This window comes from Aegilops tauschii, chromosome 5, assembly GCF_002575655.3.
Source record: "Aegilops tauschii subsp. strangulata cultivar AL8/78 chromosome 5, Aet v6.0, whole genome shotgun sequence".
NCBI classification, from domain to species: Eukaryota; Viridiplantae; Streptophyta; class Magnoliopsida; order Poales; family Poaceae; genus Aegilops; species Aegilops tauschii.
In genome coordinates this window covers 346,019,094-346,031,028 of record NC_053039.3, presented here as the reverse complement: position 1 = coordinate 346,031,028, position 11,935 = coordinate 346,019,094, and the positions used below count along the sequence as shown (strand labels likewise).

The following is an 11,935-nucleotide window of genomic DNA, read 5'->3' as shown; positions in this document are numbered from 1 at the left end:
CATGGTGGTGGAGCACCAACGTCGCTTCTTCCTCCGAGATGTTGAGTTTTCCGAGCGCCTTCTCCATGTGCACCCTAGTCGAGCGCGGAGAAGGAGCGTAGTTGTTGCGTTACTCTTCACGATAGGGGGATGCAGTCATCTTCCTGATCAGTCATCGACACACTCCGCTGATAGGATCCGCGGGCACCGCCAAGGCCACCGTCGCCCTAATCGCCAGAGGTCTTTAGGGTTTTGGGGGAAAAAGTCAATTTGTGGTGATCATCTTCCTTATCCATAATCTACCATTGTCGAAATTTTGGTCGTAATCAGGGAAATACATGTGCAAGTGCAAGAAACGCGTATACCAGCCAGTATATACCAACACAAAGTAAAACTATACAGGCATGCATGCGCGCGCAGATCGCCAGATTCAAACATCTCCCACAAACAAAGCTCGCCCGCATGCGCTCCGCTCGATCGTGCATGCATGCACGGTGACAAACAACTCAGGATGCATGCACCCGGCCGCTGCCCCCTCCCCCTTCCGATGGATACCCAACGGGCTACGGCATGCGCGCTCGCAACCCCCCTCATCCGAAGAAGTCGTACTTGACCGGCGTGCCGGTCGGGTCGATCCACGGCTGGGGGTGGATGAAGTTCCCCAGGGTGAACTTGTTGGCTTCGTCCTTGCTGATCACCTTCTTGTACCCTACCCAGTTGACGCGCCCCACCGTGTCGGCGCCCGGTCCCGTGTTGCCGTACTCGGCGTAGTAGAGCGTCTTGAGCCCGAACTCGCCGTTCCACGGCAGGTACCCGGCCTTGTCGATGAGCGCCGGGAGGTCCGATTCCATGAAAATGGTGCGCGAGCACTCGCGCCACGGGCGGGCGAGGTAGTTCTTGATGGGCGGGCGGCCGGGCGCCGTGAGCGCGGGCTCGCCGACGATCTGGCACTTCTGCAGCACGAACCCCGTGGCCTCCCGGGCGTCGGCGCGGCCATGCGCTGTGACGATGTTCTGCTGGTTGTCCAACGGGCGGCGGAGCGTGATGACGCAGTTCTGGAACACGGCCGCCGCGTCGCCGAAGATGAAGTCAATGGTGCCGGAGATGTCGCAGTTGCGGTAGAACTGCGCCTTGGAGTGCGCGTACAGCGTGTCCTGGAACCCGTCCATCTTGCAGTTGAGGAAGATGGACTTGTCCGCCAGCACCAGCAGCGCCACCGCCTGGTGCTTCGCCGCGCCCGCCGTGTTCTCGAACCCCACCCCGATCGCCATGAACCCGTCGCCTTGCGCGGCTACACAAACGATTAGTCAGCAACGTGTACGTGCCCGTCGACAACGAATTAGTGAACAAGTGGGCGCTGAGTGACGGCCGCGTCTCTTACTGAAGGTTGCCGACTTGAAGGTCGTGATCCCGTCCACGAAGTTCTTTTTGCCGGTGATGATCGTCGTCTTGGAACCGTCGCCGGTCAAGGTCACGTTCGGCATCTGGCTTGTGATCGTAACATACTCGTCGTACACACCCGCCTTCAGTTGGATGACATATCTAGGATGCACGAAACGAGTTCATACATCTAGATGAACGTTGTTTTCAGACGGACATGCATGCATGTATATGTACGTACCTTCCATCATATTTCTTTGGCATGGCAATGAGCGCCTCATTGATGGTCTTAAACTGGCCGCTGCCGTCCTTGGCCACCACCACGTTCGGCTTGACCTCGGCCTTGAACCCGCCGCCCTTGAGAACCCTCCGCTCGCTTTCGGGCACCCACTCCGGGATGCCATCCTCCCCTAGCGCCGGCTCGGCTCGCCGTGGCGCCGCTCCCTCCTCCTCGACGAGCAGCCGGCGTTGCGGGAGCTTGAGGCCGGCGAGGAACGTCGCCGCCTTCTCGATGAACGCCAGCGCGTTACTGGTCAGCTCCTTCCCCTTGAGGAACGACAACTTCACCTTGTCCTTGAACTCCCCGTCGGGGAAGCCGTCGATGCACGTCTCCTGGTGCGTGATCACCGCGCTCAGCCAGATGCTCAATTGGTACCCCTGCTTGGTGATGCTGTCACTGGCATCCATGCCAGCGAGCGTGCGGTTGAGCTCCTCCTTGGCGTACCCGAAGAACTCCTTGCAGTCGGCAATGGCGCCCTTCACGAGGAGGTCGTTGGTCAGGATCAGTTCTGCGCGGTCGAACGCCTCCGTCAACGCTTCGCCGATCACCCTCACGGCCAAGCGGAGGACGCCCAGGGGCGATGACTCGTTCGCTTTCGCGCACCTCGTCAGGCTCTCCTCGCACACGCCCTGGTAGTCCACCTGCTTGCACATCATCGTGATGGTCTTCTTCACGGCCTTGAGGTCTCCTCCCCCGTCGTCGTCGCCGCCGCCGCCACCGGACTTCCTCGAGGAGCCCTTCTCGCTGGATGACCCGTCCTTTTCTTCCTTCTGCTTCCCGTTCAACGTGACGACGATGCCGCAAACAATGAGTATAATGGCGATGGTCCCTACGGCGATCATGATGCGCTTTTTCACCTGCCGCGCCTTCTCGGCTTTGCGGCGCTCGGTGAGCGGGCCGAAGTCGCCAAACGCCGACCCCGACGACATGGTCGGTCGACCGGTTTATTGCCCCCCTTATGCTGTTGTTGTTGCTGCTGCAACAAACCTTTTCTCCTTTATTTGCTGCTTCGTTTCCTCTCTCTCGCTCTCTGCCTTACACCGGACATGGCAGAGAGGATTGGAGAAAGGGGGCGGAGGGCAAGTGGGGGAGGACGGTTTATTTGGGCACGGCTAAATTCCAGGGAAAGAAGGGCCCGGAGACGTTTGTGGAGGCTATGTTTGGCTCTTCCAATGATCCTTGATAGTACTAGTAGTCCCGCCATGCAACAATGGCCGCTAGCATTTGTCTTTCCCTATCCCAAGTTCCTGTGCCTCTTTTTTCTCGTTTACTTTTCTCTTTCTTTTGGGGTTTCATTTGGTTTTCCCTGATTAGGCAAGAATATTAGATTTTCGGATCCGATTTTCATTCTAAACTGGACCAACTCTCTTCTTTTTAATAAAATGCAGGAACCCCTGCCCCTCTCGAGGTGTTCTCGAAAAAAACAATGGCCGCTATCTTGCTTCTCCTATTTGACAGGCATTGTTCACCACTTATTTTCGTCCCCTCAGGCAACATAGGGATCAGTCGAGCTTCATCATCAAAATAAACTCATACATATATATGTTGTCATGTTATCTCTGTACCAAAATGTAAGATGTTTTGTGTGCTAAACTAGCCTACAAAACGTCTTATATTTTGATACGAAGGGAGTATGTTCAATCTCCTTTTCGAAGAAAAGAAAGTATTCTCAATTTCCTAGACTGTACAATATTACCTTCTCAAGTAGAAGACAGTTAAACACATCATGCCATCTGGTTTAGATAGAGTGAGCAAGTACGATAGTGACGTAGGCGGACTATAAGAGCCGCCACGTCAGATTTGTGCCTAGTTGGAGAAGAGAGGAGAGGAGAAAGAAGAGAAGCGGGCTACAAGCTCACAACCGGTTGTAGCACGAGCCCCAATAACATTTGTGAGAGAAAGATGTGAGCCATGTATTAATGGTTGTGCATAGTACTCCCTCCTTTTCGGTTTATAGGGCTCAATTCAAAAATCTCACCAATCAAGGTAGATGGTGAGTGGTGGAATATTTTTTGTAGTTTGCAAAAGCACCCAATTAATGCTCTTGTTTTCCTCAAAAAATGATGTTTACCAATGTATTAATTGCAATGCATGTATGCATAAAGTGCATGCATTGGTCAATTTTCTCTTAATACTTGCATGCAATGATTTAATGCACCTTGGAATCTGAACATGTGATGGGGAACAACCAAATTGAGCCTTATAAAATGGAAAAACTAAAATTTTGAGATAAGCCTTATAAACCGGAAAGGAGGGAGTAGTATGGCTATTAGGTTGACTATAAATGACATGATAACCCCATATAGCCGGCTCTTAGCTATATTATTAACCATGCTCAGGAGAACATTGCATGGAGAGACCGCTTTGCAATGGCAGTAATTGCAGGATAGGTTGGTTAATATATGATTGAGGGAGGCTAGAGATAGGGTCAAATGGAAGTTGAATGACTGCAATTTTCCGTTAGATCTTTGTATTTATAGCTCATGGCGTTGGCAGTTGTTCATTGAAAAAAAACCCGTGGAAAATCAAAGTGCCTGTGAATATCAAGAATTTCCTTTGGTTGCCGTTGAAGAATATCACACTGACAAAGGATAATTTTATTCAGAGGGGGCGCACAGGAAATAACCAATGTCATTTTTGCACTCAGGATGAAACTGTGATCACCTTTTATTTAGATGTTCTTTAGCAAGATTTATCTATCAAGTGGTGTTGTCTGCTCTGAATCTCTAGAGACCCCCTACTGATACATATGATCTTTTTGAAGGTGGGATCTCTACGTTCCCAGTGAAGGAACACTTGTTGCTGTTTTGTAGGGCAGTGGGTTTAGTGTGGATAATGGGGAAGACACGTAATGCTGTTTATTTCCAACAAGGGACCCCTTATGATCCTACCAATGTGGTTTTCACAATGTGTAGTTACATCAACTTGGGCGATGCTGCCGAAGGAATGCAGACGAAAAGATCTAAAAGATGGTGATTCAATATATTTGTTGCTCACAAACATGGATGTGCGCCGATTGAGAATAGGACTGCAGGATGCAGCTGAAAATGTGTTCCTTCAGCTTCACTTTGCTTTTACTTCAATTCAACTTTTGTGTAATATGTGTAGTGGATTACTGATGACCTCGTCTTTTGATGCTTATAGTTGCTTAGGGTTTTACCCTCTTCTTTTTCTCCGCCTTGATGCCATGAACTTTGCAGTATGTGGCTGTTTCTTTAATGGAAATACATTGGGTAGTCATATGGTTTTGAAAAAAACAGTATATGCACAATATTTTTGTTTGACTATGTGTTTTGCCTTTAGCGTCGGCTCAAGTGCAAAATTTGTTTCTAGATCCAAGTACATAAATCTAACATAGCAGAAGCCTTGTTGATTCTCTCCGGCCCGATATCATAATTGCAGCCCATAGGCCATTGTATAGGCTACAAATTCAAGTAAAAATATCCAGGAAACTCCCCCGCTCATCCTATGTGGGTTATGAGCTTGTGGTTCTAAAAACGCCAATTCCTATTTGGCTCTTAATAAGGGGTGTCCCTATCCCTCACCTTCAGCGAGAGAGTAGGAACCATCGCTGAAGGGGAGACCGAGATGGGCCGGCCCAAGAGCGTGGAAGGCCACAACCTTCTTCTTTTTTGTTTTTCTATGCTTTCTGTTTCGTTTTTAGCTTTTTTTATACTTCAAAATATTCTAAATATATCTATATTACAAAAAACTCTATAAAAACATTTGAAAAATGTTGGTCAAACATTTGAAAAATGTTTAATGTGTATAGAGAAAATGTTTATCCTGTATATGAAAAATGTATTAAAAAATTGATTATGTATTTAAAAAATGTTAATCAAGAATTTAATTTTTTTGAACAAGTATTTGAAAAATGTTGATCAAGCATGTGAAATTCGTTAAATGTGTGTAGAAAAAAATGATGAACATGTATTAAAAAATGATGAATTTTTATCATGTATATAAAAATGTTAATCAAGCATTTGAAATTTTTTTAAACAAAATTTTTTAAAAATGTTGATCAAGCATTTAAAAAATTTAGATGTATATATAAAAAATATTGACCATGTATTAAAAAAATTAAAATAAATTATTGGTAATGTATATAAAAAATGTTAATCAAGTATTTGGAAAATGTTAAATATGTATAAAAAATGTTTGACTATGTGTTCAAAAAATTGTTAATCTTGCATTTAGAAAATTATTAGTCAAGCATTTGAAAAAGTGCTAAATATGCATATAAAAATTATTAAAAGTTTGTATAGGAAAAATGTTGACCATGTTTAAAAAATGTTAATCAAGCATTTGAAAAATATTATAAATGTGTATAAAAATGTTGACCATGGATTAAAAATATCTTAAAATTTTATTAGACAAATATTCAACATATATTAGAAAGATGTTGTTTACATATACAAAATGTAGAATGAAAAAAAGAAACTAAGAAAACAAGAAAAAATGCAAACCAAAAAGAAACATAATAAACCAAAGAAAAACGAAAATGAAAAATAAAACCGAAGAAACAAATACAGAAAGAAAAAAAAGAATGGAAACAAAACAAAAAACAGGGGAAGCAACAAGAAAAGAAACAAAAGAAGACAAAAATAGCATTGAAACCAAAGGAACAAATGAGAAAACAAAAAATATGGAGAAGAAAAAAAATAAAAGATACAAAAAAAAAACAAAAAAATAAAAAATGGTGAAAAAACAAAGGAAATTATCACAGAAAAACCAGTGTTAATTGGCTTATTCTGCCTCAAGTAGAGCATGCCGCTGTGCTTCATCAAGATCCCATGTCGAGCGTAGTGGCTAAAAATGCTGGAAATGGACCAGGTGACCAGGGATAATCCCTGCTCGTGCGGTCGTTCCCTTCTTCTCTTTCTTTTAAGAGAAAGTTAATGGGCTGGCCGGTTACCATAGATGTTGCGCGCGAGTGACCATTCCATCTCGCGAGATATAGCTCCGGCGCTTAATAAGGGCTTATTGGTATGGGGCGCAACCCCCACCCCGCGCGTTGGCCCATATAATCTCCCCCATCGGTTCCCTCGGGTCTTATGGGCTGTGGGTTTTCTTCGGTTTTTGTTTGGGTTTGTAGATTTTTCTTATTAATTTTTTTGTGAACTTTTTCTAATGCTTGCTTTTTTCCAAATCCATGAACTCTTTCAAATGTGCGAACTTTATTCAACTCTGTGAACATTTTTTGAATGCATGGCATTTGAAATTCTATAACGTTTTTACAAGATTGGCGATTTTTTTAGATTCGCAAACTTCTCAAAAAATTTGGAAAACTAATTCAAATTTGCAATTTTTCAGAATTAGCTAAATTTTTATTTCCGACAATCATGGTCAACTAGTCAACTCAAATGAAACCAAGCGAAAAAACAACAGCTAGTGGCTAGGTGGGCTGGCCCATACGAGCGGCTTAAGGTGCTACTGGGACAAACTGGCATCTCAAGCGCTGTATAGGACTTGGGCGCGCCTATGTCTCGGAAGCTACTAACCAAGGGTCATTTTGGCGCGCTCTAAGCAAAGAAACTGAAAAAAAAAAATTAAAAACCAAAGAAAACTATTAAAAGATTGAAAAGAAAAAATTTGAAAACCGGCCCAGTTTGACGAACAAAGAGACGGACAGAAAAAACAAGAAAAACTTACGAGCAAGCGAGCATCTTCTTTGCGACTGAACATAAAGAAAACAACAAATATATAATTTTTGAAACGGAAGCAAAAGATTTGCCTCATCTATTAATTAAGAGGGGAATAGAGTTTTACAAACAACCCATACAAGACCATATGGCAATTACTCACGCAATAAAATTTTCCCTAGTTTCTTTGCACTTGCGGTGATCCAAAGCCTAGCCTCCTCCAAGATGATGTTCAGGACAATCGGAGGCGGTGCACTCTTGTGCCAGAAAATGCAAGCATTCCTCTCATTTCAAATTGCCCACGCCACAAGCATGTTGAGCGTTCGTGCCGGTTCTACGATCCCACCAATCACCGACGGAGCCGTCCAAGTGCCATGAAGATGTATGCATATGGACAAGCCCAAGTTTTGCTTCCACCATGTTCCAAAGCCTAAAGGTGTACCGACATTTGGAGAAGAGATGAATCCCGATTTCTTGTTCCCTTTTGCAAAAGGGGTAAAGGTCACAATTTTCCCACCCTTATTTGGCAGTCTATCTAGTCTGTCTGTGGTCCAAATCCTATCTTATGTAGCTAACCAAGCAAAAAACTTAACATTTGACGGCGCCCGATTCTTCCATATCACGTCGTCCAAGTGGGAGAGGACCAATCCCCAAGAATTGGGCTCTATAAAGGGATATAAATTTTTTCATAGGACCTCTCTCTAAAAACTTCTTGGCCCGCCCGAGTACTCACCATCCGTTTCCCGTCAGCAGACCTGCTGCGTTCCTGCCATCGCCCAGTACAGTTCCGTTGCGTTAACCCCAGCCGGTCGGCATCAGCGCAGCTGGCAGATGCTGCGATCATGCATGGTAGGTGGGCTGTCACAGAGCTCGATCTATCATTCCGACTTCCGAGGCAGGAGGCATCAGCACACAGCACTGTGCGTGGTGCCGACCGGTTGAGCGCGCGCGAACCGTACGTACGTCGAGCTAGCTCACATCGACTCAGCTGGCACTGAACTGCACCCACGGCTACGACCACGAACTTGCTAGCTACTACTACTAGCTAGCACGCCATGCCTACACAGCACTTGGACGAACAGCACGGCTCCTTTGCTAGCTAGCCGAACGGAACGATGCCGCTGCGCTTTTCCACTCTGCTGCCATCTTCACTCGTGTGATGGATGCTTCTTCACCTAAGACTAAGCTTAGCAGTACTGGTGGCCGTGCCCATGTCGGACGTGGTGTAAGCAGCCACGATATTTCCGGCTGATCAGGCCGGCCGTGCGTGAGGAAGGGGAGAAGGTCGATCGCAATTATTTGGGTGTGGCGTGGAAAGGAAGTGGCTACGTGGGTGGACCTCTCTCCTTGCCCGAAACTAGCTCTGCCCCACCCAAAGCAGCAGAAGCTAGGAGGACGCGTCAAGCCTCGAGCGCGTCCTAATCCAAGTCGGCATCGGTGTAGCGAGATCGTGGGACACGCATTTTCTCGCAACATTGTACGTCCAGCTGCACCGGAGAATCTCCGAGCATGTGCCTGCAAACTTCCATCTTGAAAACCTGTCGGATTTTTCAGTGTCCTTTTCTATTCTTGGTTTGTAGCGTTGATATGCCCTAATCTTAATTTGCCTGTAAATTATGGGACTAGGTAAATGTAAGTCGCCTGAAAAACTGAATTGGGTCGGTCGATTTGCTAGGATCAATTTGAGCCGTTGGATGACGAACGAACGGTGATGCTCATGTTTTCTTCCTCCATCCATCTTCCTCCTGGGAGCAGATCACGCTCGATCTTCCTCCCGTCGCCTGCTACCACCGGCCGGGCCGCCTGCTGCTCCCATGACTGCCTCGCCACACCGCCCTCCCGTGAACCGCCTCCCACCGCCGGTCTTGCCGCCGCCCCCGCCATCCCCTCTAAGCCCGACGACCACCCAAAAAACTCGGGCGAAGCAGCACCCCACCCGCCAGGCCGCCACCCTAAGATAAATAGTGGGGGTGCTTCTCTGGCGAACCGCACCCGCCATCCTAAGATAGATAGTGGGGTGTTTTTCCCGGCGCCGGCGGCCTCGCCTTCTCCTTCTTTATCTCGGGCGCTTCCTTCTTCCTTCTCTAAAAATCGACTGACCCAAATACAAAAACCAGGACTGACATTTAGCTATTGTGGTAATTTATACCAAAAAGCAACTAATTAATCACTTAATCATGGCCTTGAGTTGCTACCATTTTCTGAGTAACTCTAATGTGCCGATCATTGCAGACGCTGACTGCTCCCAAGATTGAAGTCTAAGCAAATGGCTACTCCTGTCCTGTGATTGATCGAGCTGGTGTGCCGCGACGAGACGACGAGTAGAGCCAACTTCCTTGGGGCCTAGTACAAAGTACAAACCCCAGCTGCTCTGAGTCAGCATGGTCCAGCTGCAAGTACAAGAGCCAGTAGTGCAACCACCAGCTGCAGATTCGCGCAATCTTCTGGGGTTGTTCGTCACTACATTGTGATTTCTAGCTAGGCAGAGCGAGGATGGTCCATGGCACTACTCGAGTTCCCAACAGAGGAGACGCTGGGAAGGACTGGGACGAATCGGTTGGTTGGCGCGTCAGTTCTGGTGCTCTTTGCCAGTGCGCCAAAGCATGCACTTCGAAAGATGCCAAGGACAATAAGGAAAAGGAGGGAAAAGATAGGGACGGCGTACGTTTAAATCTGGTCTACGCTTGTTGGAACCTCGGCAGAAACGTTGAGCCGATCAATGGAGGATGTGAATCATCCAAGTTTTTTGACGAAGTCCCCGAATATCATTGTATACCACAACCTACGGATATATCACAACCGTGGAGCATTTGGCACATGCAATATTTTGGACAGTACTTTGTTTAAACATACAAATCTGTTCTTGGCAAAAATTGAACGGAGTGCAGCGTAAAGTTAACTAGATGATATGTACCCCATGTGCTGTTCCGGTAATCTTGTGAAAAGAAATGCATTATTGTGTGCTACATAAACAACTATAACTAATGAAAATAAAATGTAAGAGTATTTCTTGATATACGCATTAAAAACATGAAAAAAATATGAAGCATATAAAAAAATCACGTATAGAAGAGAAAAATATTAGATTGCAGTTAAAAGAGTGTCATTTGTAAAAAAAAAGTGAACGGTCAACTATATAGGTGTGCTCCAAGCGGCCAACACATAGACTGAGCCCATGAGAGCACAAAACTTAGTGTTGCATGGCAGCGCTGCATGGATATACAAAAATCTAACATATGACTTACATACCTGGCTTGTTGATGTGGCATGATTGTATGACTAGAAAGAATAGGTAGTGGCCTATAGCTATTTATTAGTATAGCAAAAGAGTGCAATTTGTAGAAAAAGTGAAGGATAAACTATATATAAGTATGCCACAAGCGCCCAACACATATGCCATGTCTATGAGAGCACAAACCATGATGCAAAGAATTAACTGATGACACATGACTATTGTTGCATGGATATGGTGATGTAAACAAATGTAAGTTGTAACTTACATGCATGGCACGCTGATGTGGCATGGTTGCATGGTTTAAAAAATAGCTAGTGTCGTAGTGGGTTGTGTCACAATTAAACCTAATGTGATGTAAAATCCATTTAGAATCCACTAATGCATGTTGCATGGTAGATGATTCTCATGCGTAGATCTAATGGATGCTAGTGGAGTTAGCTAATAAATCTGACAGCTACAACAATATTTTGATGATGTGAAAGCATGCATGTTGAGATAATTAGAAGTAGTGAGGATCACTTTCTTAGGTATATAGAATATAGAATACCTTGCGCTAGATTGCTTATTAATATGTAAATGTACCCTTGTAAGACATTATTTTTTTAGTATGAGCTAGCTCGTTTTAGAGTTTCTATTAGCATGATGTCACTCTTGTCGGTATTTAGGGCTTCTTTGATTCTTAGGATTCTTTTTTTTTAGAATGAAGGCTCAAGGGGGAGCCTGGCTTTGAATTAACAAAGCCATCAACCGACTAGGATTACAACCATTGCATTACAAACCCGAACAAACAAAAAAAACAAGAACACGGCAAGATACAAGGGTGCTGGCAGGCAGCTCTCAAAACCTCACTCACTACAGCTAGTAAGATAGCACAAGATAAGCACAAGATGAAGCACGCAGAGGCCCTCGTCCACACAAGAATCACCAGGGAAGAAGAAATGGGGCTCCGGGAAGTGCCCGCTGTCGAGGATAGGCTATGCCGGCACCAAACAACCAAGGCCCTGGAACAACATCTTCATCCATTCCCACTGTCGAAGGAGGCCCCTGCCTCCTCGCCTGGCTCGAAAGGCGCCGAACCGTCGACATATGGGGTTGCTCACCCTAGAACATGGACGGAAGGATGCAACCAGAAGGAGTAGGAACCAAGCACACCCTACATGACTAAGAAACTTCACCAGAGACACCGCATCACCGCTGCCCACTGACGACCTCTGGAGAGGAGAAAGATGCCAGTCAGACAACAACAGGGTGTCCAGGGAGGAAGGAGCAGCGATGCCACCGTCGCCGCCACTGGGGCCACACTGTCGCCGCCGCCCGACAACCACCACGCCGCAGTGCCCACAGTCCAAAAGCATCCAAGGCGACGACTTCACGAAGCAAACGGTGCCAAGAGCACCGTCGCCGCCCAACAAAGTCCGG

General features: G+C 46.0%; 1 protein-coding gene across 1 annotated transcript; it reads right to left on the bottom strand.

Moving 5' to 3' along the window:
* Positions 1-320: 320 nt before the first annotated feature.
* LOC109751398 (pectinesterase/pectinesterase inhibitor-like) lies at positions 321-2,568 on the bottom strand. Its single transcript, XM_020310290.2, has 3 exons — positions 1,601-2,568; positions 1,361-1,521; positions 321-1,270 (listed from the first exon to the last, which is right to left on the bottom strand). The coding sequence occupies exons 1-3, from the start codon at positions 2,566-2,568 to the stop codon at positions 570-572; spliced, it is 1,830 nt and encodes a 609-aa protein (XP_020165879.1). The 3' UTR covers positions 321-569.
* Positions 2,569-11,935: the final 9,367 nt, after the last annotated feature.

Bases quoted from the DNA above. Each gene is read 5' to 3' on its own strand.
- LOC109751398 (XM_020310290.2), bottom strand. From the start codon at position 2,568: ATGTCGTCGGGGTCGGCGTTTGGCGACTTCGGCCCGCTCACCGAGCGC. The intron at 1,522-1,600 runs GTACGTACATAT...CGTGCATCCTAG, and splicing joins CCAAAGAAATATGATGGAAG to ATATGTCATCCAACTGAAGG. The intron at 1,271-1,360 runs GTAAGAGACGCG...TCGTTTGTGTAG, and splicing joins CTTCAAGTCGGCAACCTTCA to CCGCGCAAGGCGACGGGTTC.